Consider the following 27,605-nt stretch of genomic DNA (forward strand, 5'->3'; position numbering starts at 1 on the left):
CCTGATGACTTTCTTGCCCTTCACGTGTTCGGAAATGGTTGGCAGGGACCTGAAAACTCGAGACGAAGCTTTCAGATTTTGTTAAAACTTTCTTTCTCTATAACTCGTGTCTTTTTTTGGTGGGCTTTCTAGAGGCGATGAGGTTACTGTGTCCTTCCCCAGTTTAACCGCCATCCAGCATACCGCATACACAAGATGAAGCCCCGGCACTTTTCAGGGGGGACTGTTTAATCGGAAATTGAGGCAGGACGCTCGGATTTACAGCACGTACCCACGGCCGGCCCGACCGACGGGCCCGCCGAGGCCGCCTCACGCCTGAGGCGGCGGGGCGGGAAGCGGCGGCCCCACCCCGCGCGGGGGCGGCGGCGGCGGCGGGGCCGGCGGTTGGCGCTCGGCAGCGCGGCGGCCATGGCGGCGGCGGCGGCGAGCGCCGTTCGCTGCGCTCTGTGGCGGGGCGGCCTGCGGCGCTGGTACCGCACCGAGCGGGGCGTTTACGGCTACAAGCCGCGGAAGGCGGCGAGCGGACGATCGGCGGAGCCGCGCGGCGCCGGGGCGAGCGGTAAAGCAGGTCGGACAGCCCTCCCTTCCCGCCGGGGTTGCGCTGGGCTGGGCTGGGCTGGGCTGAGCTGAGGGGAGGGCGGCGGGGGCTGCCCCGGAGGCGCGGTGGCGGAGGGTGGGCTGCTCGTCCCGCCGCGGCGAGGGAGGCCGGGTCCGGCGGCGGGGGCTCTTAGCTCGGCACCCCCGCGCTGGCCTGAGGGAGGCGACGGCCCCGCGGGCGCCGAGGGGCCCAAAGTCCGAGGGCGTCGAAGCGTCGGTCCGAGGCGCTTTCTGTTCCGTCGTGGTTGCCTTCGGGAGTGCCGTCCGGAGCCGCCGCCTCTCCTCGGGGCTCCTGGCGGGTTTTCAGTGGCCGTGAGGCAGAGCTCGCCCTCTCCGCTCAGCGGAGGGCCGAGAGCGGGTGCGGATCCGCTCCGCCGAGTCCCTCGCTTTGGCTGCCCGGGAAGCCTGCCGGTACCCCGCCCGGCTCCACGGGCAAAAGGGACTGTGAGCGCCTCGACTGCTGCAGTTACGTTGGTGAACTCCAGCTCATAAAAGTACCTGTGCCGTGCGCCTGTGATTTTCCTTTTTTATATCTTATGGCTAAGTACAGATAACTCTCTCCCTTAGCAATAACTGTGAGGCTTTTAGCCCAGTTTTATAGTGCAGAAAAATAATTTCAAGCAGAAGGCTCTTTGGGGGTAGGAGTATTGTCCCTGCATTAACACCTCAGGAGACTCCGGTAGGAATTAAGCCCGTTGCGCAGAAGCAGGAGTGAAACTGGTTTTTTTAGCTCCTGGACACCGAGTCCCATCACTAAGTAGCCTCCTCGTTAAGCAAGGAAAGGGTTAATATATTTTTACGTTACATTTTAAAAATCGCTTTTAAATCGTTTTCTTGCTGAGAGTGTTGTGGGAGATGTTAGGGTTATGTTCTTCTGTTGTAGAACCTGTTAAGAGAAAAGGACCTGTTTTGAATGGGCCAGCTGTGTGAACGTAATAGCTGGAGTGGGGTGCCGGCGATGGAAATATGAATGTCAGAGAAATAACTTTGTTAAATGGTCTCAGAAATTGCATTGTTTTGGAAAATGAAAGTCTTCAGACCTGAATACTGTCAGCACTGTGTCTTTATCAGGGTAAACCCCCTACCCCCCGCCAATTGGAAATGCATTATGAACTGGTTCATATCATTAATTTGTAGCAGATTCTGCTTGCAGTATGTTCTGTTGGTTTACAATTTATTGACCTGGTCTGTGGCATGTGCTCGATGACAGTAATGTTGTGTGTGTGACCTTTCAGCTGGTCAAGTTTTGCTTATGTCAATAATTTTTTGACCTCGATGCAAAATGCCTGCAACACTGTGTTGCTGGTGTCTGTTGAAAAACATGTTCACATATTTGAATTTTTAGTATGTCTGGCACAGCACAGGCAGAACAGTCTGCACATGCTGTTGGCTGTTGGCTCCTGCAGACACAGAAGTTTTTTGAAGTCGTAGGACCCTAAATTATTGTTAAGACCCTATCTTCCTGTCATTCCAGCAAGGAAAAGGGAAGCACAAGTGGTATGATTTGATTTGGCTGAGGAAATAAGACTACGCACACTGGTACCATTCCATTCTCAAGTTGGACATACCTGTTGTTGTAAAGAGATTCAAAGCAAAATGAAATAGCTTTGCCTGGGTTTACAGGAGGCTAACCGTGAGGGGAGCCATGGGAGAAATCTAGAGTACTTGCTTGAAAATTTGACGGGTGACAAGATTTAGGAGTTTGATGATGGGAGCTGTTGTGGGGTGATATGGTGAAAACAACTGCTTAGAAAAATCATCTTTCCAGCCAGAACCTTGATGATTATCAATGGACAGAATACTCCTGTGTTAGTGCTATAAACGGATTAAATGTAAGCACATGTGCGATACTGTTCTGCTTTCTTTTTGGTTTTAGTTGACCATGGTCTTGCTCGTTTAATAACTGCATATGCTGAACATGGCCACAAAGCAGCCAAAATAAACCCACTGTTTGCTGGCCAAGCTGTTATGAACATGGTACCCGAAATCCAAGAGTTGGCAGAAGTTCTTCAAGGGCCTCTCGTTACTACAGGTAAGTCTGCAGCCTTATCACAGCAAATTGTCTTCACGGGTGATTTATTAAGAGGCTGTGACCGCTGCAGAAGAGCCAGATATTGAGTGGCAGTTCAATCAGTAATGAACTGTTGGACGGAAAATTGTTAACTTCAGCCTGCTTATATGTTTGTTGCAGAAATCGTCGTGTAATGAGTTGCTACCTTCTAGCATCTTTGGAAACCATGAAAATTTTTACTTGTTCTTACAGCTACTGAGGTTATACATTAATTTCTTGTGTTGCTGTAACATTCTATGATTTAGCATAATACTTAACACTGTAGTGAAGCTGCCAGAGCACTGGGGCAGAAGTCAAGACTTGTCTTTTCTTGGATGTCTTTGACTCTTGCTGTGGCCTTGAACAATGGAGGGTCTCTATGCTTTATTTTCTCCATCTGCCAAACAGGTGCTTATTTACTTGTGATGCAGCTGGGATTCGAGCTCATCTCTCTGAGCCGCAAGATACTGAGTGCTATACTGAGTCACAAAAACAGTGACTTTGTCATTCATGGTAAACTCAGAAAGGCATTTTGAGCACCTTACAAATAAGCATGAGACTCTCAATAACACTGAAGTGTGCTTATAAAAAATGTTCTTGAGTTTTGTCTTTAAATAAAGGAAAAGAAGGCAAGACATGAATTTGTACTCTCAAAATGTTAATATAATTGCAAGACAACAGTTTAGGTCTTAGTGCTTCCCTCTCCTCCCCCAAAGTGGCTAATAACATTTATTTCCCACTAGGGCTTCTAAATATGGGAAAAGAAGAGGCTTCCCTAGAGGATGTGTTGGCTTACCTTGACCATATATACTGCGGGCATATTTCCATAGAAACAAGCCAGCTTCCAACTTTGGAAGAGAGAGAATGGTTTGCTAAAAGGTTTGAAGAGCTAAAACAAGAAGCGTTTACACCTGAAGAAAAAAAGCACTTGTGCAAACTGATGTTGGAGTCCCAGGTACCTTGTTCACTATTGTTGGATTGTAATAGAGCTGTGGAGTTTGTCACGAACCCTTTACTGCTCCAGACATTATTCATGCAGAAAAAGAACAATCGCTACCCTGAAAGGCCTTGACAGTGTGCAAGAGGAAGAAGTACAAGGTTTTGCCTGAAAAAGTGCAATATACAAATGCAGGAAACTCATTGGAGGTTGTTGCTGAATTTACTTAGTAGCCTTTATTGAAACAAATAGCAATACCATTTGGTTTGCCTTGATTACTTTTGAAATAATTTCTAGGAAAATAATTCCAGCCAGTTCCAGGCTCAAAGGGCTTTTAGAACTAATTAGAACATAGATTGTGTGTAATATATATTCTTGTAACATATGTTCTTTATCATCTGGAGACACGAATAATGACCCTACAAATCCATCAGTAATCACTCTTCAAAAGTGAGATTCTCTTAGGCTAATGATCTGATGGCTTATATTAAATGTTACTGATGGGAATGCAAGGTTGGGCAGAGCTCTATGAAATTTTGTGCTCTGGTGTAGCTCTTCTGTGTTTTCCTTTCACCCTCATGCAGATCTGTTTTACTAGCTTTAAAGTATGATGTCTCTCAAGGTTTTGGAAGAGAAAACCAGAGTTGGACTGAGGTGTTAGCCATGTAGCACTGGTAAATTTGCTGCTTTTCAGCAAAGGAATCTTTGTTCAATGCATTCTGTAAGGAAGTGAAAGATTTATATACTTGCAAAATGTATAGAGAAAATTTATTTCAATAGTTCTGTACTGTGAAAAATTTTCTTTTTTCTCCCCTTTTCTCCCTGTGTTATCCAGAAGGGTGGAAAGGTAGAAGAGCAGGATCTATGAAGGTGTCCCTGTTTCCAGTTTTCCAAGTGGAAGGAGTGTTAAATGTAATACATGCCAATGACTAAACAGAAGTATATGGCACATTTTGTATTTTTCTTGCCTCTTTGGCAGTTAGAGGAATTTGACAGTGACACAGGAAGTTGAAATTGGGGCCCTGATGTATCCCATTTTGATTTCAGTATGACCAGAACTGTACTTAGACTGTAGAATTTAACCCTGACAGGAAAAACTGCTTCTGTGTGTGATTAGTTTTGTATACATTATTCCTTAGAAGTAAATGTTGTTTAACTACAAGGTGTTCAGCAGTTGGCTTGGATCTTTGGCTGTGGCTCAGTCTTCCCTTCTCAGTTACAGACTTCATTTATTTTCAGTCTTCAGTTGCAAAACACTACAGACACTTCCAGTGCTTCCAAAACTTTGTCACGTATGAGAGCTGTCTAGGAGTATATGAATGGAGTGAAGTGAGAGGAGTGAGAGGAAAATGAAGTAAATGTAGATTGGTTTATTTTCCTTCTCTCAAGCGTTCTTCCACCTATGTACTAAGGACTGTGTCTAATAGTAATCGGAGTGAAACACTGTGCTTCTCTAGCACGTTGCATCTCAGCATAGTTAAGGTTTATATTGTAAAGAACACCATTCCTTAATTTCCACCTAAAATAGGTAAACTATCAAGGAATTTGTAAATTGCTCTGGTGTTATATTTCTTCATGCATCTTCTTCCATGTTAGATAGAGAGAGTTTGGTCCTCAATCCAACATTTTTCTGCTTAAGAGGAGATAAGAGCTGATTTCTTGTAGTCATCATAGCTTCAGGTCTTAGACTGTGTGGGTGGAGAATGAGCTGAGACTTTCAAGGGGTATGCTTAGGCTTGTATGCCTTAAAGGTACAAACATAAATTATATTTTAATTTTATAAACAGAAGACTGCTCCTTAAAATAGCCTAATACTGAAGTTCTCCTGTTTTTAATAGGAGTTTGATCACTTCTTAGCCACAAAGTTTGCCACAGTGAAGCGTTATGGTGGTGAAGGAGCAGAGAGTATGATGGGTTTCTTCCATGAATTGTTCAAGATGTGTGCGTACAGCGGTGTGACGGATATCATTCTCGGAATGCCTCATCGCGGAAGACTTAATCTTCTCACAGGTTTACTTCAGCTTCCACCTGAGGTAGGAGATCTATAATCTCATTGGCAGTTACTCTGTGCCTGGTTTATTTGCAATGAAATAAAACCCCAAAAGTTTGTTGTGTTGCAAATGCTGGAGCAATAAAAAAGTTACCTGTGTGAGAGTGTTTTCCCCTCCTGTCAGCACTTCAGCCAAATGTCCACAAGAGACTGATAAAGAACTCTAATGCAGGATTTTATGTGCTGTTACCAGAAGCATCCTTGCAATTTCACGAGTAGGAGAGCATACAGTTCGTAAATGTTTTTTTTTTTAATGTGTCACTTAATTGGAAAGGGGTTTTAACCAGATTTTTTTCCATGCAGCTCATGTTCCGTAAGATGCGTGGTTTGAGTGAGTTTCCAGAGAATTCAGCAGCCATTGGGGATGTTCTCTCCCACCTGACATCTTCTGTAGATCTCGACTTCGGTTCCCACAGGCCCGTGCATGTCACCTTGCTACCTAACCCATCACACTTAGAAGCAATCAATCCAGTGGCCGTGGGCAAGACACGAGGAAGGCAACAGACTCTGCTCGATGGAGATTACTCCTCAGAGAGCTCCGCACAGCCTGGAGACCAAGTTATTTGCCTGCAGGTATTTTACTCACAATTTGTAACTGATCTTTGTAAGAATTCCTGGACTAGCATGTGAACAGAAGTGGTGTATATAGAAATACCAGACAAAACTGAATTAATGTAGAATATCAAGAACTGGGATCCTCTTGATGGAGAAAGAGGAGGGCAGGGAGGATTTCCAGGTGACATATGTGATGATACTGGCATTTAAACGATTCCACTTCTAAGATTTCTGAAGAACTGATTCTGATACCTTCCTTTATTTTAATAATACTCTGCATTGAGAGCCATGTGTCCCTTTCCTCACAGACCACTTTTGCATTTAAACCACCACTATTAGCCTTCTTTTAAATTAAATGGGTTTGGAGAAGAGCTATCAACAAGGTTGCAAAATATACAGGAGGATTTAGAATTGTGTCATTTTGTCACGGTACTGTTGAAGAGTCTGCTGGAATTGGTTTTTACTTCTTGAACTGTCTTTTAGAGCTACGTAGGCAGTCCTAAATAGTTCCTTGATAAATTGTCCTTTCTTGCATTGTATTCAACTTGGAAATACAAGTGAGTCAATCTCTTAAACATTTTTAAAGCTGGGAGTAAAAACGAGTTGGGGTAGAACTGTTCTTCTGTGAAGTATAATAAACATGGAGGAAGTTACAGGTGGAAGTGAAAACGTATTTCAGTTAAATAAATGTTTTGCTTCCTTCTGGAAGGATGTGGATACTGAGAAAAAGCAGAAAGGAGAATATGAAATATTGAGAAAAGTGGAGGCAAGTTGGGGTTCTTTTTGTTCTTCTTCTTTTATTTAAAAAAAAAAAGGCTTTGGGGCATGCAAGTGCAGGAAGAAAAGGTTGTTGCGCGGTGCATCTTCTCCTCATCTTTCAGTGCAGTTATGTCAGTTAGTTTGATAAGATATTGCTTCTTAGATTCTGTCTGTCTCATAATGTTAGATCTTCACTGCATACTAGTGAAACTATTATGACTTTAAACAAAGATTCTTCAGGATAAATGGACCCTCCCTATGCAGGAAAAAATTAACTTTTTGGTTTTTGAAGGGCTAAGTGGTAGGGAGGGTTGCATAGTAGAGAAGAACAACATTTAACTCCAAGCTAGCTGCCTCTGTGTTAGTAAACTGACTCAAACTATTCCCGAAAGAAAGAAAATGTTTCATGTAACGTGAACATCAGTACTCGTAATTATGTCTTTAAGAGGTCCAAGAATTAGATAAAAAAAAAAAAAAAAAGGCAAATTTTTACAGTTATGACTGTTAACTTCTCTCATGCAGCTAATCAAGAAGAAAGAGATGAAGGCAGATACCTTCTCTTTCAGAATCGGTATAGAAGTTTCTCTTTGGGCTTTCTGTTTTCATAGTGCTTAATCTCCAGAAATGCAAGAGTAGAAACTCTCAGCTGAGGTTTACTCTGGTATTTGTTCTATTCTTCCACTAGCCTGAGTGCCACAGCTTGAGGGTAAAAAGAGTAAATATGGGCTAATATGTCAGTGTCAGTAGTGAGCCTAGTTGTTCAGGGTCTGAAGATCTTCTTTTCTGGAACTTCAGTGTGCTCAGAATATCTGAAGACTTGCGGTGGGTTGACCCTGGCTGGATGCCAGGTGCCCACCAAAGCTGGTCTATGACTCCTCTCCTCAGCTGGACAGGGAAGAGAAAACATAACAAAAAGCTCGTGGTTCGAGATAAGGACTGGGAGAGATCACTCGCCAGTTACCATCACAGGCAAAAGAGACTTGACTTGGGGAAAACTAGTTTAATTTATTACCAATCCAATCAGAGTAGAGTAATGAGAAATAAAACCAAATCTTAAAACACCTTCCCCCCACCCCTCCCTTCTTTCTGGGCGCAACTTCACTCCCGATTTTCTCTACCTTCTCCCCTCCAGTGGCACAGGGGGATGGGGAATGGGGGTTGGGGTCAGTTCATCACATGTTGTCTCTGCCGCTCCTTCCTCCTCAGGGGCAGGACTCCTCACTCTTCCCCTGCTCCACCGTGGGGTCCCTCCCATGGGAGACAGTCCTTCATGAACTGCTCCAATGTGGGTCCTTCCCTCGGGCTGCAGTTCTTAACGAACCACTCCAACACGGGTCCCTTCCCCGGGCTACAGTCCTTCAGGCACAGACTGCTCCAGCGTGGGTCCCCCGCGGGGTCACAAGTCCTGCCAGCAAACCTGCTCCAGCCTGGGCTCCTCTCTCCACGGGGCCACAGGTCCTGCCAGGAGCCTGCTCCAGCGCGGGCTTCCCACGGGGTCACAGCGTCCTTCGGGCATCCCCCTGCTCCGGCATGGGGTCCTCTGTTCCCGGGCTGCAGGTGGAGATCTGCTCCCCCGTGGACCTCCCTGGGCTGCAGGGGGACAGCCTGCCTCACCGTGGTCTTCCTCACGGGCTGCAGGGGAATCTCTGCTCCGGTGCCTGGAGCACCTCCTCCTCCTCCTTCTTCACCGACCTGGGGGTCTGCAGGGTTGTTTCTCTTCCATATTCTCACTCCTCTCTCTGGCTGCGGTTTCTGTTGCACAGCAACTTTTTTTTCCCTTCTTAAATCCATTCTCCCAGAGGCACTACCACCGTCACTGATGGGCTCGGCCTTGGCCAGCAGCGGGTCCGTCTTGGAGCCAGCTGGCATTGGCGGTATCAGACATAGGGGAAGCTTCTAGCAGCTTCTCACAGAAGCCACCCCTGTAGCCCCCCTGCTACCAAAACCTTGCCATCCAAACCCAATACAAGACTGTAAAACTCTTCTTGGTTAAGTACCATGAACACTTCTGCAATGCCTAATTGTCCGTTTCTGCTGATGAGTGGCATATTTTTCACCTTCTTGCATGCCTTGACTCCACTTCCTGAACATCGGGCAACTACTGGTGTTTATGATTTGAGCTGAAATCTGAGAATAAGGTCTCCCTGAAGTAAATTCTACATTTGAAGTTCCACTGTCAGGGTCACTTGTTTGATGAATTAAACTTGATGGTGACCTTGCTTTTATGTTCTTTGCTAATGCTGCCCAGAAAAAACATGTGCTGGCAAAAACTGTTTCCAGCTTTCTGCTGGAATGAGTAAAATCCTACCTGCACCACAGGAATTGAATGCTCTGGGGTTTGAGATGCATATGAAGAGTCTTCTGTATTTTAATAGTCATGCTGTCTGTAGGCTTTAATGCTTTGGGATGTACTGAAGGCCATAAGTTCTTTCAGGTGTTCTAGGGTCTTCACTCAAATGGCATCACCAAGATATATAGCCTTCTTAGGCAGCAGAAGAAACCAGAAGGGAAAAATGAAAACCCAACACTTCAGGAACAAATGTAGCATGGTAAGGGATAGAGTGGGGATGCTGTGTTGTCTCTCTTGCAGTAGTTAACTTTGTTTTTCTGTGATGTCTTTTAAGAGAAGTCTCTGTATTAGAACTGCATAAAACCCAGTGCTGCCATTTCACTGGTTGATTGCAGCTCTACTCTTTTCCAGGTGTACTTGCACCTCCAAAAGTCTCTTAAGGCTTGAAACCATTAACCCATAACTAGAAAGTAGAACTGTCATCTGGTTTTCAATAAGAAACTACATCAGTCTGCAGTGACTTTGATCTGCAAAGGATCGAATCTGCATTCTGAGGAAGCTGTGATCATATCAATGGAGAACTATCTCTAGTTTCGAAACACTGAAATGCTAGATGATACTCATTCTAGTATCTCTAGCCTTTTTGGAAACCTGGATTGCATACCACAGTAGTCTCCCCTCCCCTTCCAAACTTCTTTTTTATTTGCAACATTTATTTGCAATTTTGAAATGTAGCTAAGAACTTAGGTTTTATTTCCTTCTGAAAGCTTTTATTTGCTTCTAGGTGCTTCTATTCAGTTCCTTTTCCACTTTTGTCTCCTCTTGTGTCTGTTCTTGTCTCTATTTGGTAAGGTGGGAGTAGGCATAAGTCCCAGTTCACCAGCATTTAACTTTCAGCAAAGCATGTAGCAAATTCTGTGGTGACTGGCTTGCTTTTGTTCAGTGGTCAGTGACTTGCTACTGACTGCTGCAGCTTTGCTATAGCCATGATACTTGCAGTCACCTATACACTGGTGGGTCAATTTTGAGAGATTATAGGTCAGTTGCAGGTAGGGGTTACATCAGGCAGTCATGTACAGATGTTGGCTGCTGTGACCTTCTGTTAGTGATAAGACTATATAAACTCTGAAATCATGAAAACAGTCGTCTGAAAGGGGTTAATAAGTGGATCCGGCTGAAACCGTATCTGTTCCACCTACTCAATTTAAAAGGTCTTGCTTAATGAGTTATGGTTTTGATTTTGCTGTTCCTCCAGTGCTTTCTAATGAAACTTTTCCACCTTCTTCCCTAATGCAGGTTCATGGTGATGCTGCTTTCTCTGGGCAAGGGATTGTTCCTGAAACACTGACCCTCTCTAATCTACCACATTTCAGAGTTGGTGGGAGCATCCATTTGATTGTTAATAACCAGCTGGGCTATACTACTCCTCCAGAGCGAGGAAGATCATCTCTGTACTGTAGTGATATTGGTATGTATAGTTGAATCAGAAGAAAGATTGCCTGTTGTGTCAGAAAGGATTTTAACTCCCGTGTGAATATATGCTGTGCTGTGGGTTTTTTCTAGCAAATGCCTGTCAACGCTAGGGAGTTAGATTAATATATCTCCATTTTCATGATAGAGCAGAAATTAAAATCATTATTGATTATTACCTCCTACTAGCAAAAATTCAGATGCCAAAAATATGCCCTCCCCCATCTGCTTTATGGCAAAGACTAAATATCAAGGGAAAATCTTGTCACATTTTTACAGGATGTTATAAAATATTTGCAAGATTACTCTGAAGTCTATAACTCATTTAATTTCTCCCATGTCACTGACAGCTTTTAAAAATGTGTTGTGATGGAGTGTTTAATAGGTGTATTTTAAATATATCTTGTTAAATTTAATCAAAATTATTCTGGTCTGTTTTCTGAGCAAGATTTATAAGTCAGATACTCCTTCATTTTTCTGTTTTGTTTGTTGTCAGGTGAGCTTGTTGAGCTTTTAATTGAAAAATGAGGCTCATGCCATTTCTAAGCTTCAACTAGAAGTCTTTTGTTTTGGACGGGCCTTTCTTAGTGATAAACAGATGTATTGTAATCAGCAAGATCAGAGACATATTAGTTAGTTCCCTTGTATATGTTTTGTATAATTAAAAATATGCTAACCTGTGTTTTTAAGACTTAACATCAAATGTTTGTGTTTGTCTTATGGTTTCATCAAACCAAACAGATTCATTAAATCCGGTAAGGTAGATAGCATATTATTATTACTTTTACCCTTGGCTGGTTTTGTGTTATGGGTCTTTTGTTGTTTTGGGGTAGTTTTTTTTTCCCCCTCCATCCTTAGTTTTCCTTTCTTCTTACCTGGTCAGTGAGGAGGGAGCTGTTACCCATTTGAGCTTCAGGATTTTGCTAGGGAGGGAAACTTTATGTGGGTCAGGAATGGCTGAAGTATCTTAATTTCCCAGAATTTGGACAGATAAAGTACAAGAGGAGTACTCTGTTGCTAGAAGATTTGCAGCCGAATTGTTATACGGGAGAGGGTGTTAAAATGGAATTTTGCAGTGTTCTCTTTAATGAAGAGACCTTTCTGCCTGGAGGAGCAGTGGATAGAATGACTACTAGCAAGGGAAAAGATTGTTTCTGGCCTGTATGAATTCATAGTAGTGATAGCTTAGGATAAGAAGGAGACAAAACTCAGGGTTTTTTTTGAAAGAGAAGCGATCAAATAGTTCTCTGCCATTCCCCGCAGACTTCCATTCAGATTAATAAGATGCAGGAACTGTGTATAGAAAGTCCTGTGGGAACTGAGTGCTGGTAAAGAAGTTGTGCTTGAACTGTGACAAATACAACAGGTTGGGCTAATTGCACTTTCTCTTGGGGAAGACTCCTACTCCTTACCCTAGCTCTCATCACAAAGAGCATCTTGTGTAGATTTGGTTTTGTTAAATACAATTCACATGAGTTGTCTGTCATTTTCAGCAGAGTAGGTGTGTGTCTGCTTTCTTTGGGAGGTGTTGGGTGTGATTACTGTTGTGTTTTGAATCCCTGGGCAGGTAAAATTGTTGGATGTGCAGTTATCCATGTGAATGGGGATGATCCTGAAGAAGTTGTCCGTGCCACACGACTGGCTGTCGAGTACCAGCGCCAGTTCCGCAGGGATGTGATAGTAGACTTGCTGTGCTACAGGCAGTGGGGCCACAATGAACTTGATGAGCCGTTCTTCACCAACCCCAGCATGTACAAAATCATCAGGTAAGGGTAACACCACCTGATGGGCAAACCCAAAATGTACTTGTGTCTACACCAACTCAGTATTGCCTGCTACTGTAATAGAGGTCTCTGTATGATGAAGATCCTTTGCCATACTGACAAGTCTTTATGTAAGTGTAGCTACACTGTCAGCAGTCCTTGACTAAGGTGTGAGTCTGATAATTAGATGTTAATGAAGGTAACCACTAGTGTTGGTTCTTGAATATGCGGCCTGATGCCTCTTGGAGAGCAGTCTTGCACATAGCCCTTGGATTTCAAATTCACCGTCGCCAGTAATCAGAAGGCAAAGTTTACTTCTGTGTGCCAGAGGGAAGCATAGATAATGTGGGAGAATGGGCAGGAAGCCACTGTGATATTTATCTTGTCTTTGCCCGGTCCTGCTGGTTCCAATGGGGACTTATCTTTATGAGCATTTAAATGTATTCAGATTTCATCCTTATCCCCAAAGAAAAATACATATAAAAATTTACTGGCCAATGAATTCTGATATTTTAGGTGAAGCATTTATAGAATGGATGGCTTGGTTCTCTGCTAATACTGACAACCTCCTGTCAACTTGTCTGAAGAAAATATGCATGATAGCACAGAGTCAGTCTAACTGGGAGGTTTTTTTACTTGCTTTTACCTGTAACTGCCAACTATAGGCACTTTTTTTTTTTTTTTTTTAAATAAAGGACTGTAAAGCACATATCCAAGAGAACTGTTATCTTTTTGGAAATGTCAGGAAAGCAAACTTGATGCAAATGAGTATAATGCACCAGGACATAATTTATTTTAGTTTTCCATGATACCTGACAGTAGGAAGATGGTATTTCCTTGTTCTGCAGTGACACTGCTTTCAGGCTTAATGTCTATGGGGTTTGATTCCCTCCCTGACAGATCCCGTAAGAGTATCCCAGACACATATGCAGAACATCTAATAGCTGCTGGGCTCATGACTGAGGTTGAAGTATCTGAGATAAAGACGACATACTATTCTAAACTGAACGATCATCTTGCCAACATGACTTTGTATAGTCCACCTCCTACCAACCTGCAGGCTCACTGGAAAGGCTTCGTTGAGCCTTCAGCTAAAATCACCACTTGGGACACAGGTATGCCTGTGCCACTTCTGCAGTTTATTGGAGTCAAGTCTGTAGAGGTGCCTGAAGAGCTCCAGCTGCACAGCCATCTTCTGAAGACCTATGCACAGGTCAGTAGAGCCTAATGATGCTTTTAGTCCCATTGCTCAAAGATATGACCTGTTACAGGAAAAGCTTTAAACATGGCAAGGCTGCCAGTTAGAGAATAGCATAATATTTTGTAGGAAAAACAGCTCACTCTCTTTTTCGAGGCTGAGATTATGCTATTTTTCCTCCAGTTTTGAAGAAAGACCTGTCCTCTCTCCCAGGTCTGACCATATACTTAATTTTGTTTTTTTCAACAATATGAGTGTTTTTGTTTTATATATATACACATAAGCATTGGCAAGGCCAAGTTTGACAGTCAGTTTTTGATAGCTCATAAGTTTGTGTGCGATAATTGGATTGGTTTGGGTTCATGAACATTTCCCTTTGATGACTGATGACCATGCACAGGTATCTGGTTGGCAGCCATAGAGAGACCGTGAGTTGAATATTGCAGAAAACTGATGTTCTTGTCTTCCCAGCCCAAGGCAAGAACACCACAGCTGGGTATGATCATTTGTCTGCAGTTTTGCAGGCCAGAACAGGGGAGGGTTCTGGAGGCTGAAATACTTACTCCTGGTATCTTTCATCACTGCTTACCAGACAAACCAAAAGTCTGTCAAGAGTACACTCTGTGCTGTGCTAAGATTTTAGTATTTTCAGACCAAGATCTAATTTGTCAGTCCACAGTTTGTTGACTGCGAAGTGAACACATGGGTCATCCATGTGGTCCTCAGGGCAGCCTTCTTCAGGATGTGCTGAAATAAGACTGTATATTCCAAACCAACCTAAGCTGCCTGCAGGAATATGGCATTTCTCTCTATAGTGTTTTATTTTTTCCCTAGCTTCTAATATTTATCTGTGCCACCAAAAGAGCTACAGATAGAAAAAGGCAAAATGGTAATTTTTCTTTGTTGTTTACTTATTTAGTCAAGAGTTCAAAAAATGGAGGAAGGAAAAAAGCTGGACTGGGCAACAGCTGAAACTTTAGCATTTGGTTCCCTGTTGAGCCAAGGTAAGAGGCAACTGGACAGCAGACAGTATTTTTGCTCTGATGTCAATAAAGTATAACATTAGGCTTCTTAGGTGTTTCTAACTCTAAAGATTGAGACAATGTATAAATCTGACAATTTGCCTTTGCATGGTACTAAGAGAAGGTAAATATGAATCCTGTATGTCACTTGTATTTGTAGATTGAGTACTAAATGTCTTCAAAGAATTGTTGCTGCCTCCCACTCCCCCAAAACATTTGTGCATAGAGCTAAGCACAGGAGCAATGCAGCTGACATCAGTGGGGCCTCCCAAATACTTTTAGAGTGTGTTTCATGCTACTACTTCTTTTCCCTCTTCTCTAGCCTGAATTTATATCTCCATTTACATATGATACAGAATACACATTTTTTGCAGTTTGCTTGAGTAATTTGAACCTTTTACCACAAAATAATTCTTGGCTGCAGAGAAGAGAAAAGAGAAATGTCTGAGCATCTCTCTGCTTGTGAGTTGGAGCTGCTGCTGGTTAAGAATTCCATCTCAGGTTTCATGTTGCTGATGAGGGGAAATCCAAGAAGAGACGTAACAAGAGAAGTAATATTTTAGAAGTGGGGAGTTGTTGTCCTGCATGTTTTCTTTTTACATGACTTGCTAATCCAGTGTTTTGTTTGTTGCTTGGCAAGGGTTTAATATCAGACTAAGTGGACAAGATGTTGGCAGAGGAACCTTTAGCCAACGGCACGCGATGTTGGTTTGCCAAGAGACAGATGATACCTACATTCCTCTGAATCATATGTCCCCAGACCAGAAAGGTTTCCTAGAGGTAGGTTCTGTGGTCCACAAGACAACCTTCTTCAAGTTGTGCTGAAGCAGAATGCATATTTTAAAGCTGCTGAGACAAATGTAGGTAGCCTGTATATTCTGGCAAACCCCAGGTAGAGAGACAAAAACTGTCAGGGCATCCCCATTCTTTCTAGTTACCCTCTTTAAAAATTTAACAAGGGCTTTTGCTTTTCCTTGAGAGATCAGCTATTATTCTTTTCCTCTCAGTGTCTTCATTCAAAAGCAAAAAAAAGAGGTGACCATCAATTGCCTTTAGGAGCGCATGTCCTCAGTGTGCTTAACACTGATGTGCCTGGTTCCAAAGGTTCTTAACCCTGGGTTGTCTTCTTCCTCACCCACCCCTCCCAACAATTTCCTTTTGTTAGGTGAGTAACAGTCCTTTGTCTGAAGAAGCTGTGCTTGGTTTTGAATATGGAATGAGTATTGAGAGCCCTAAGTTACTGCCAATTTGGGAAGCTCAATTTGGAGACTTCTTTAATGGAGCCCAGATAATATTTGACACTTTCATCTCTGGAGGTGAGTGTACAAGGAGCTAATGTATTTAAAAATGAATCATTTCTACTAAGCACATTTTTAGAAAACCCTTCATCTTTAAAGTAAAAGGGCAACATGTTGAGAAAAGAAGTCTGTTTTCTCAAGAAGTCTTTTGAGCTTGCCTGTGTGGTCCTGACTTCTGTGCAGTTTTTCTCTGAAGACAATCCATCTAAAATGAAAGACACCCCACCCTTGGCAGAAGACAGTCATTCCAAAAGGACAGTTGATTATATTAATGGCCTTTCTCCTCCTCCCCTGCCTGCCCTGCCATTTATTTTACTGTGTGTATATATAGTTGATAGCTCTTTAGGCTGTACCTTTCCTTCATGAGGCATCTGAAAAATTCCTGAAGCAATACAGAAGGAAAATAGTGATTATTTAAAACAAACAAACAAAAAACCCCCACAACAATGCCTTACAACCAACCTCTAAGTTTGACTCTAGCATGTTTTCTGAGTGCTCAGATAAAAGATCTCTCTGAGCTGGAACATACTGAGAAAATGCTAAGATGGATTTCTAGAGTGGGATGCCTTGTATGTAAGCATCCTGTATGTATGTGTATGTAGACGTCTGCACTCCCTCTGTAATCACAGATGGAAATTCAGAGGCGCTCTTGTCCCACCCATCCTCAACAAGTATTTGAGGCTGGGGTGAATTACCTCCTGGATTTGACTGTAATCCCTTAAATAGCACAGGGGGTTTGACAGAGCTCACGGGAACTAGCCTGTGGCTAGCACTGCTGTGGTAGTTAGGACTGGCTCACAGGATGCTGCCTGGGTCACACCTGCAGAGAACCAAATGACAAGGTATGCAGAAAATAGGCAATGAATTATGGTTAGGGGGACCCCTGTTAGTCAGGAGGACAATTCCACTAAGAGGATTCTTGCATACTGTGGTGATGTTTTAAACTAAGTTTTAAAATCTTCACCATGTCACGTGCTCCACATGGAGGCTTAAGTCTTCTGGAAGCCCGAAGTTACATGATAATTTCAGAAACTTCAGATCATCTTATGTGTGCTGTTTCACTGTTGTGAATCTCATGGCAAAATGCCAGAAGCCTGTTTCAGGCTTGTATTTAATGATGTAGAAATTGGCTGTTCTTTTTTTCCTGAGTAGTTTATGCAAAGTAATGTGTGTTTTGAGGCTTTATGTTCTGTGGAAAACATTCTTTCCTTCCTCCTCATTTTGTGTTTTCAGGTGAGGCCAAATGGCTTCTGCAGAGTGGGATAGTAATTCTTCTTCCCCATGGCTATGATGGTGCAGGCCCTGAGCACTCATCCTGCCGGATGGAACGGTTCTTACAGGTACCTTGCCACACCTCTCAGATTCACATATACCCCATCACAGCACTGGCAATCAATGCTCTGGGAGTCTGGCCGCAAAATGCTCTATTCCTGGTCTACCTGCTGGTGACATCAGAAGGTGGAGACATACCAGGATCATACCATCACGATGAGATAGGAACAGGCTGGGCTGAAAGTGGAGGAAGAAGGGGTACTGTGATGAGAAGGTGTAGGTCTAGAAGTGGTGAGGAAGCAGTTTTGGTTTAAATGCTGCCACAACAGCTCTGGTGCAAGACTCTGATTGAACCTTGTAATAAGTGCTTGCTGTTCCTGTTGCATCTCTGTCACCTACCCAAGTGGGTGTGTGGTAGCATGAAATTTCCTAACATGGGGTTTGCATAATGTTTGCAGAGGCCCTGTGCCCTCAGCAGACAGCCCTAGTGGGACATGCTTCAGTACTGCCGGCTGTCTTTTTTCTGATTGCTGCTCTCAGCAATGTCACTGTACCACAGCATGAGTCCAGTAGCAAGACAGAATTGCTGAATTGCAAATAGCAGACATCTAATGAGCACTTCTTATAGAAAACATTTTGGGGGTTGGCATCAGAAACAGGCAGCCAAGCCACTCTCTTGAGCAAACCACTTGCAGATCTGTCCACTAGGCACAGATCATACAAACAGAATGCTGGACACCATTTAATATCAGTAAATCTGTGGCACATTTAAAAAAAAAATTTAAAAAATCCACTGTTGTGCCCTTGTGACTGTAGTAAGTAAATGAAAGGCTTTCATCTGAGTAATGGCTTAAGGAGGGGTTTGCAGCATATTTAGAGGGATGCTGCCACTCTGATGAAGAAGTCATGACCTCTCCACTGTTAGCAAAACTGTCATGCCCTGGTTACAGTGTGCTAGGATGCAGTTCAGGTATAATCTTACCAGTTAAATGCTAAAGCCGTTTCTTCTCTGAAGTTCTTCCCTTGCACTCAATGTCTGAATTGGGATATTTGCTCTTCTGTTCTTATACTAGTCAGTGTGCTTTACGTGCCTGCATTCTCTCTTGCATATTTGGCTCACTGCTTGCTTCCTGACAAGGTATTGCTGTGTTCCCCTTGTATAGATGTGTGACAGCTCAGAAGAGGGAGTCGATGGGGACCAGGTCAACATGTCAGTTGTGCATCCCACCACCCCAGCACAGTATTTCCATTTACTCCGGCGGCAAATGGTCCGAAACTTCAGGAAACCTCTCATTGTTGCTTCTCCCAAAGTGTTACTCAGGCTCCCTGTAAGCCAAAAACTTTCTTTTCCTCTTTATTTTTATTTTTTTGTGGTCAAATTGATGGGGTTTTGCCTGTTTAGAGCTGAATAGGTTGAGGATTAAAGCTGGGTGGAGGTGAGCTAGAAGGAGGGTTGATTCTAGGTCTGGCAGTGTTCTTGGGAATCTTACCATCCCACCTTTCATCGGTGGGAGTGAGAATGGGAATAGGAGGGAGAGGGAAGACTGTATCTTTTGTATTTAACCAAAACCCTGTCTCGGTATCCTCTCCCCAACTCTGGCCTGAGGGAAAAGGCAGCAAGATTTGGTAACTTCCAACTCTTCCCCCATGTAGGCTGCTGTATCAAGTTTTGAAGAAATGGCCCCAAGGACAACATTCAAGCCTGTCATTGGTGACTCCTCAGTAGATCCGAACAGGTAGCTCTACTTTCTTAGAGGAATAGCTCAGAAAGGGTGTCCTGTCCCTTTCTCCTACCTAACAGCTCAATTTTGAGGTGATATGAAAGAGGTGACTTTGAGGGGAAAATGTTTTGTGGTGGGTGACTTAGTTTTACTTGTTTCTGTCCTTTTCTTCTGCTTACTTGTTGGTAGTTACCATATCTGTCTGCATAACAGTAAAGTGTTCAGGCTTTCAACCCTTGCCCCCACAGGGAGGTTGTGACCGTAGTTACTAATCTGATGGGCGCTACTCTGCACCATGCCCATTAGCTAACAGTCACTGGGAGCAGCTGTCATGTGAAGAGATGCAGAATTTTTGTTCTGGTGTTGGAACACCTGAGCTGATGAAGTGAAGTTAGGGCAATAATAAATTGTGTGTGTATATCTCCCTCCCTTCAAATATTGTAGAGAATCCTGTTCACAATGGGCAATTCTGGCCTTCATTTTTTTTCCCTCCTAAGGTTTTTATCTGGTCCTTGTCCCAGCCGTACCCGAGTCTGACAGCATCCCTGATGTTTGCATCCTCACCCACAATCAAAAGGCTGGAAGTATCTTAGCATCTTGGTTTTTTTAAGTGGGATGGTGAGGCACAGAGGGTGAGGTTTATCTCCTTGCCTTTGTCCAGTAAGGCTAGGCAGCCAAGACCTCTCTGACTACTGGATGGTATTTTGCGTATCTCCAGCAAGCAGTTACTCTTTGGCATTGGAGAGAATTGTCCTCTGGAGGTACTTCTCTCCCTCTCTGGTTTATTCTCTATGGAGAGCACATGGATGACTACCTTTGACTAGGTGTTTAATTTTTAGATAGTTAAAGCTAAGAGAGATGAGTCTCATTGTAAGATAACTTTCCCAGGATTACTGAAGAAGCAAGAACTCTGGGCTCTGGCATACTGTGCCCAAAAGTTAGTTTGCCAACTATTGGATGGGAGTAGGAGGGAAGGGAAGGCAAAGAAGAGAAAAGATGGTCTAGGATAGCAATTTAGCTTCATAAAGTTGTCTTTTAAGTTTGGCTCGTTGGTTTTGTTGAAAGTGTGAAACTGTTCTGCATAGAGTTTCTGTAAAACACTAAACTTGGAAACTTTCTTATTTTTCTTTAGTGTCACCCAAGTGGTGCTCTGTTCTGGTAAGCATTACTATGCTCTGGTGAAGCAAAGAGAAACACTAGGAGAGAAACAGCACAATACAGCTATTCTGAGACTCGAAGAACTGTGTCCTTTCCCCCTGGAAGCTCTACAGCAAGAGTTGAGCAAATACAGCCGTGCAAAAGGTCAGCCAGGTTTTTAACTTTGTGTTTCTAGACTCTTTGAAGTGCTGAACTGAATCTGTTGCCTGCCTTTTAGGATGCAGAGTTGTAGTGGCTTTTGCGTCTTTGCTCTTCCTCCCATACATCTAGTGTTTCTGGAATGGCATAATACAAATGTTTACCACTTGTGCGTAAGAGAGAACTTGTCTCTCTGCTATTGTTAGCTTCCATAAAGCACTACTAAAAATCAGAGTGAACCATTTGGGGCATTTTTTGCATTGGTCTTTGCAGTCCAGTCCTTTAAGTAGCTTTTGAAAATGGCAGTAGAAAAGGAGAATATACCCACAGTATACCCTAATGGTGGACATACTTTTGGTTTGACTTCAGCAAGCTGTGACCTGCAAGGGAATTCAATCTGGCAAGCCTTCATTTCAGAGATAGTGCCATGACAAAAAAGGTAGCGGTGCTGCAAAAGAAAAAAACTGTTTTTCTTGAACTGCTGAAAAGATAAATATGTGCATGTGTAATGTACCCTTATCCTTCCTTTAGTCTTCATCTGGAGTCAGGAAGAACCACAGAACATGGGTCCATGGTCCTTTGTGTCACCACGGTTTGAAAAGCAGCTGGGGGTTAAGGTAAGATGTCCCCATGGTGTTTTAGTCTTTAAAATGAGGTTTGAAGTTCTTCAATGCAAAATTCTGTGGTGCTTACACAAAAAACTAATCTTGATGCCTCAATGTTCTAATTTAAGCTACTTATGCTCTTTATAGCACCATTTAGTGGTGACGAGCAGGACCAGAGCTTTCTTTTACCAGTTATTTAGTCTGAGTAGGCAGGATGATGAAAGATCCCAGGTAGGAAACAACATGCTTGAAGTGAGTAGGAGGAGAATCCAAAGCTGCCATTTGCTCTGGCAGATCATGCACTGTCATGTTCTTGGAGCCATGGTCTTTGGGAGATGGAGGATAACTTCTTGCATTACTTTCAGCTGGGACTGCCCAGTATCTGACAGCAGCCATGACATCATAGGACCTCAAGATGCGATCCTATGCTTGTGCTTCATTAATCATTTCCTCCTGACTCAAATTTCAGCTCCGTCTTGTGAGTAGACCTCCTTTACCAGCCCCAGCAGTTGGCATTGGAATCCTACACCACCAGCAGCAGGAAGACATTATTACCAATACATTTCTCTAAGTTTTCAACGGAGGGACTACTCCTGCTGTCAGTCGTGTTTGGTGCCTCCTCCTGTGAAGAAGACAAAAGCCAGACCCTTAAGACTCTTAGTTCTGCAAAATGGAAAAAAAGAATGGAAGAAGTTCTGTAATGATGAAGCAATTTTTTTGTGTAGGGGAATACCTAAAAATGAGAGGTGATGCCTGTTACTCTAGATACCTCTTGTTCTCTTGTAGTATTTTCTAAAAAAACATCTTTTTAAAGTTAAAAAAAAAAAAAAAATCCAGTCCAGGGGGCAGATCGCTGAGGTGGCTGTAAAATACCTTCTGTCGTGTTGCTTATCTGCACTTGACAGTTCCTTGGAATGGTGCATGTGTGGAAACAGTTTCTGTTTCCACAGAAGTGTTAGTGCTGTTTGGTTGAATAAATGCTTCCCCATGCCTGGGAATGAGCCATTTCTATAGCAGAGTGTTGAGGATTTTCTCATTTCTTTTCCTGTAGGCCAGGAGTGAAATCTGTTGCAGCTGTTGGTGCTCTTCTCAACGCATGAGTTGTTAAAGCAGCATTCCTTGGGGGGACCTTGCTGGATGGCTCCTGAAGGATTTAGGCACCACTATTTCTCTTGCCTGGCGAAGCAGTGCTTTTACATCAAGCTTGCAGGGTGGAAGTCATGCTGCAGGGATCGTGCCATATTTTAGAACCATATTTAGTAGAGGCCAAACCAGTTTCTAGAGGCTAGCCTGAACAGTGACACTACCTCCGACCTGGGAAATTCTTCTCAGTGTCCTTCTTATGGTTCTTTGTTTTTTTTTTCTTAAGCCCAATATTGTACTGTTAAATTGGTCCATTGGTTTAGTCTTCTGTGTTGACAAGAAGCGTGTAGCTTCTCAGTAGTAAAGCCAAAGGGAAGTGCATTTAAGAAACCATCTCTTTTCCAGTCCCAGGTTGCTGTGCTGTTTCACCAGTTCTCAGGAATGTGGTCTGTTTTTGAGGGCTTACTTCTGCTCAGTTTGTTTCTTCAGTGGTCCTTAATTCCCACACAAAATCTTGCTCATGCTGGAAGAAGGCTGAAGTTGAGATCAAGAGCAACAGAAGAGAGTCCAAAACTGTGGCAAGCTAAACAGAAAAGTGCATTATCTTGCAGGCTGCAAAGAGTTTGAGGGACAACTTGTGGAAAGGTATAATAGTGAGGCCTCCTTCAGGAACACCAGAAGCTGGAAGGGTGAGAGATGGGAGAATTAGGAGGTCAAAGGGACTTACCAAAAAAATCTGCTGTAGCAAAAACACCCAAACGTCATGGCTTTTTTTGGTTTTGTTTTTTCATTGGGGGAGGTCCTTGTCTGGAGGCCTGTTGAGAGGTTCCTGAGCAAAAACTCTTCTTTGCAGTCTAGGTATCACAGACTTTGTCTTGAAAAGACATGTTAATAAAACAGGTTATGGAAGAAATCAGTGAAAGGAGTAGCAGCAAATGACAAAACAGGAGGGTAGTCAGCCAGGTTTTCTGAAAGAGCTCAAACAGATACAGGTATTCAAGCCATTTGAAGAAGTTCCCCAAATGCACCTTTGCTCCAGCTGCAAGATGAGGTGAGCAGGAGAGGACAGTGACTAAAAGGAGTTCAGCTTTAGCGCTCACAAGCAAGGAGTGGTCATGGGTCTTCCGCTTCTTGCAGCTTCTCCTGAGGGCCCTGAGAGGGCTTCTCCTTCCACCAAGAACCATCATCTTCCCTCCACAGTCTACGGGAGCTCTGTGTCCATTTAGAGGACTAGTGTAAGTATCAACTAGAGCTCCACAAGGGATCTGTTAGGCTCCCAAAAGACTGTTACACCACTGCTGTTGCGCTTCTGCTTTTGTGACTTTTTCAACTAAATGTGTGTCACGGTTTAACCCCAGCCAGCAAGTAGGCACCACGCAGCCGCTCACTCACTCCTCCCACCTCCCAGTGGGATGGGGAGGAGAATCAGAAAAAAAAGTAAAACTCATGGGTTGAGATAAGAACAGTTTAATAACTAAAATAAAATAATAAAAATAATAATAATTGTAATGAAAAGGAGTATAACAGAAAGAGAGAAATTAGACCCAAGAAAAGACAAGTGATGCACAATGCAATTGCTCACCACCTGCTGACCAATGCCCAAGCAGCGATCCACCCCTCCTGGGCCAACTCCCCCCAGTTTATATACTGACCATGACGTCCTATGGCGTGGAATATCCTTTGGCTAGTTCAGGTCAGCTGTCCTGGCCGTGCTCCCTCCCAGCTTCTTGTGCACCTGCTCGCTGGCAGAGCACGGGAAACTGAAAAATCCATGACTTAGGATAAGCATTACTTAGCAACAACTAAAACGTCAGTGTGTTATCAACATTCTTCTCATACTAAATCCAAAACACACTATACCCTCTGTCCCAGATGAAACCAGGACAATGTGTTTGGAAGAAATGCGAAAAAAGCCCTTTGCCCTCCACTCCCATCTGCTGAGACATTTCTGTAGCCACACACTCTGTACCTCAGCAGTCAGTGTCCAGCTCCTGGCTGGAAAGCTCTGACACTTCCCGAGGGAAGGTTTCAGCACAGCTGTCATCTGGGAAAAGGAAAGAAATCAGTCTTTATTGGGAAGCAAAAGATAAATGACCAAATCATTGAGGTTAGGCAGGAGAATAGTGAAGCCAGATGGCAGAGAGAGGTAAAAGCTGCCCAGGCAGACCCCAGTGCTGACTGCCCTCCTGCTACCCCACAGCAGCTCTCCCATCACCACAGGATTTTTCCCAGCATTTTTTCTTTCTTGGTCTAGTTGTCTGAAGTTGGCACCTCCCTGCTCCTCTCAGAGTTACCTGGGAGAGCATGCTTGAATAAACCAAACCCACCACGAGCCAAAGACCTTTTTGAAAAGAAAGCAGTGGGGTTTAACCATATCCGGCACTTCCAGATGGAATGTCATGGTAGGTGAGGAAGGGCAGATCACAGGCAGGGTGCGCATTCACCTGGGGAAACGGCTCCCAAAAGCTTCTCTGAAGCCTGCTTGGGTATTTTATCCTAATTATTTCACACATTCATTCATTAACTCTGTATGACCCAGGAGTAACCTCTCTAATCTCTGTTCTGTAGTCTGTTTCACATGACTGCTTTAACACATCCATCGCAGCGACATGAAATCATGTTTCTTCCACTTTGCTCTAGCAAACTGAGTAACTTCTTATGCATTCTGAACAGCTTTATCTAATCAAGACATATTCCGGTTTAAATTCCTGCTGTGAGATTTCCAAGGCTTTCTTGCCATGGTCCCTGGGCAGTAGACTCTCCCAGGTTGAAGTCTCCTTCCCTGAGAATGGCTGGAGCTCTGCCTGTCCTTCTGTTTTTAGCCATGAATATTGTCTAGTAACAGCAGCTGCTCTTTCACAGGAATATGGTTACATTTTGTTTGGATATAATACTTGGGGTGTATACCTCAGTTTGTTAAGACACTTTGCCCGAACAGGCGCTTGCGTTGTGCTTGGTACTTTTTGTACAATTAATCTCCCAATGCTCTGCTCACAAAGAACTTCTATGTTGATAACTAGAAAAAGGAGGCTGAAGAGTAACATTGCTTTGGCTGCAGCTGTAGCTAAGGAAGTTGTAGAGCACAGTCATCCGCCTTGACTCCAAGCTGATGATTACATAAAACCACATTTTTTTTCACTGTGACAATACACACAAGGGAAAAACAGACCCGGTATTTTGAGTTTCACGTGGCCTGAACCTGACCTTGCTACGCACCACTCACAAGCAGGCTGTGCAGTCTTGGTTATCTAACGAAGTCAACGATGCTTGAGCGTTCAGAGCCTGTTTTATCCTCCCGGTGGGAGACACAGCCATTTCCGTAGTGCTGCTCGGCTAAATGCCCCTAGCCCAGCATGGCTGTGCCACGGAGCCCCCCAGGGATGTCAGGGTAAGGAAGGGAGAGGTTCAACACAGCTCTCCGTGGTAATGCTGGTGCAGGTTGCCTGCAGAACACTGCTCTTCTGTGATGGCTAACAGCTACCAGGAGCAAGACAAAGCACTTGCTGAGTTAGGGGTTAATGCTGTTTCTCCCACAATTTTGGATGCACACGAGGCTGTTTTCAGCCTGTGTGCCATGCTCTGCTCTGCACATGGACTTGGCTCTCCCTGCATGAGTGCTGGATTGCTTTTGCAAAACAGCATTTTGGAAAAGAGAAGCAGAAATTGCAAAAAGCGCCAGATGAGAGTGCTACTTGACAACGGGAGCGAGTTTCCTGTGTGTGCAGGAAACCCAATTCGGGAAAGTGCCAGATGAAATGGTATACCAGTTGGGTGAGTGGGTAACAGAGCAGGTCCCACTCCTTGGACTGAAGAATTTTGTGGGTCATAAAAACAAGCAGAATTGAAGCTTTCTGTGCTGTTAGATAGCCAAAAAGCTAATAAGAGGAAGTGTTAAGCCACTTGTGCATTATGGTGTGTGGGCTGAGGCACAGGTAATGATGGAAGTTGTGGATGAATGTTCAGGATTTTCAGAGAGAAGTGCAAGACTAGAAGAAAAAAAGTAAAGATTGGAGGGAAGAGATATGTTGAACAGTTCATTGAAGTCAGCAGTAACTCTTGGTGACAGGAAGAAAACACATCAGGAAAACATATATTTTGAAACAAGTATTTTTTGTAACAGTGATGTTATTTTAATTTTTAAAAAATCCAGCCTGGATTTTGAAGGCATAAAGTTTTGAACACAGTAGCATTCATTTAGAACGAGCAAAGAAAACAATACTGCATTTTGATTTTTTTACTTCCATCACTGGCAACCCATTCGTAGGTGAAACAGTAACATTTCTTCAGCACACCTGGAGTGGTGCATCTATGTTTGTTAGTATGGATTGAAGAAACTTCCTGGACCTTTTATCAGTCACCAAAACATGGGCCAGCAACTTAGAGATAGGAATGTTTGCTATGAGCGAGCAAACTAACAAGACCTGTAATTTAAGGAGCTTTTAAGGTAAGTTAAAAGTTAAGATGGCTAACAGTCTGAACAAAGGGCAATTACAAGAAACTTCCTTAAGCTCAGCTATTAATTTGTAATTATAATCTACCACTAAGATGCTAGGCCAATTAATTATGGGCATTTGTCAGACTATTCAGGAACTATAGGTAAAAGTAATTGCTACAAGGTAACTCATTAGTATTTGTAAAATTATGATGATATAAAATGGAAGAAAAAGCCTTTCTCAGTGATCTCAGATGAGGGAGGCTATTGAACGAAATTCTTTAAAGATATTGTAGAAGGTCTTGGTTAAGAGGATTTCTTCTCAGGGAATGCAGAATAAAATCCAGTACACAGGTTCAAGGTTGGGGAGGAGTCGTAATCCTTCACATCTCATACTCTTTCTTGGTAAGTTAGCCTAAAACAGGAAGAATGCAAGCCTATGCATAGGATGAGTTAACTCAGAAAGAATAAATATTATTTTAAATTATCATATATAAACCCTGCAATAAATTCTGGTAACCCTCATTTTACAGACTGTTGCCTATTGTAACAGGGAGCTCTGAAGAACGTTTGATACCCATTTCGGTGATGCCCATTCTCAGTGCAGGCGCTCTGTCAGGTTCGCTTCACCCACGGACCTGTGATTTTGTCAAATTACCCGCGAAATTACCACATGGGTGGATTTGGATAGTAGTAAAACCCACCAGTACCGAACTGCTAAATCTGTGCTTTTCGGATCGGTAACCGCTCTATCAGCACCATCCAGGAAACCTACCCAAAACCCCTGAGGAGTAAGAAGACACGAACAAGGCTGCGATTGAGTGAGGAGGGGAGAGTTTCCTCCTGCCACGCAAGGCTAAACGAAATCAAAGAGTGAGTTTTGGCGGTGTGAGGCGGGCTGTTCCCGCCCACGGGCGGGAACGGCCGTCCTCCCCTCACGGCGCGCAGAGCATTCTGGGAGCGCGGGTCCTTCGCCCTTATGGCTGTCCGCTGACAGCCTGATCCGCCCCGTCGCGGCGATCGTCGCCCCCGTGGCGGATCCCGTTGCCCTCGGAGGAAGGAGCGGGTCGGCGCTCGGGGCGCCGTTAGCGGCGGGGGGGGGGGACGGGGACGGAGACGGGGGGCGATCTGCCTTTTCCCCGCCGAGTCGGTACCGCCGTCGCCTCAGGGCAGGGGTAGTCGTCCGGAGCGATGCCTGCGCGCAAGG

General features: G+C 43.7%; 1 protein-coding gene across 1 annotated transcript; it reads left to right on the forward strand.

The window, feature by feature from the left end:
* Positions 1-393: 393 nt before the first annotated feature.
* DHTKD1 (dehydrogenase E1 and transketolase domain containing 1) lies at positions 394-21,894 on the forward strand. The gene is made up of 17 exons (XM_030015201.2): positions 394-568; positions 2,474-2,629; positions 3,391-3,602; positions 5,423-5,617; positions 5,938-6,207; positions 10,535-10,706; positions 12,276-12,474; positions 13,372-13,684; positions 14,589-14,673; positions 15,332-15,471; positions 15,857-16,007; positions 17,223-17,329; positions 18,425-18,589; positions 18,915-18,997; positions 20,115-20,284; positions 20,810-20,895; positions 21,353-21,894. Exons 1-17 carry the CDS (start codon positions 409-411, stop codon positions 21,452-21,454), a joined length of 2,766 nt encoding a protein of 921 aa, XP_029871061.1. The 5' UTR covers positions 394-408; the 3' UTR covers positions 21,455-21,894.
* The last annotated feature ends 5,711 nt before the right edge of the window (positions 21,895-27,605 follow it).

This window comes from Aquila chrysaetos, chromosome 5 (assembly GCF_900496995.4).
Source record: "Aquila chrysaetos chrysaetos chromosome 5, bAquChr1.4, whole genome shotgun sequence".
Taxonomy (NCBI): domain Eukaryota; kingdom Metazoa; phylum Chordata; class Aves; order Accipitriformes; family Accipitridae; genus Aquila; species Aquila chrysaetos.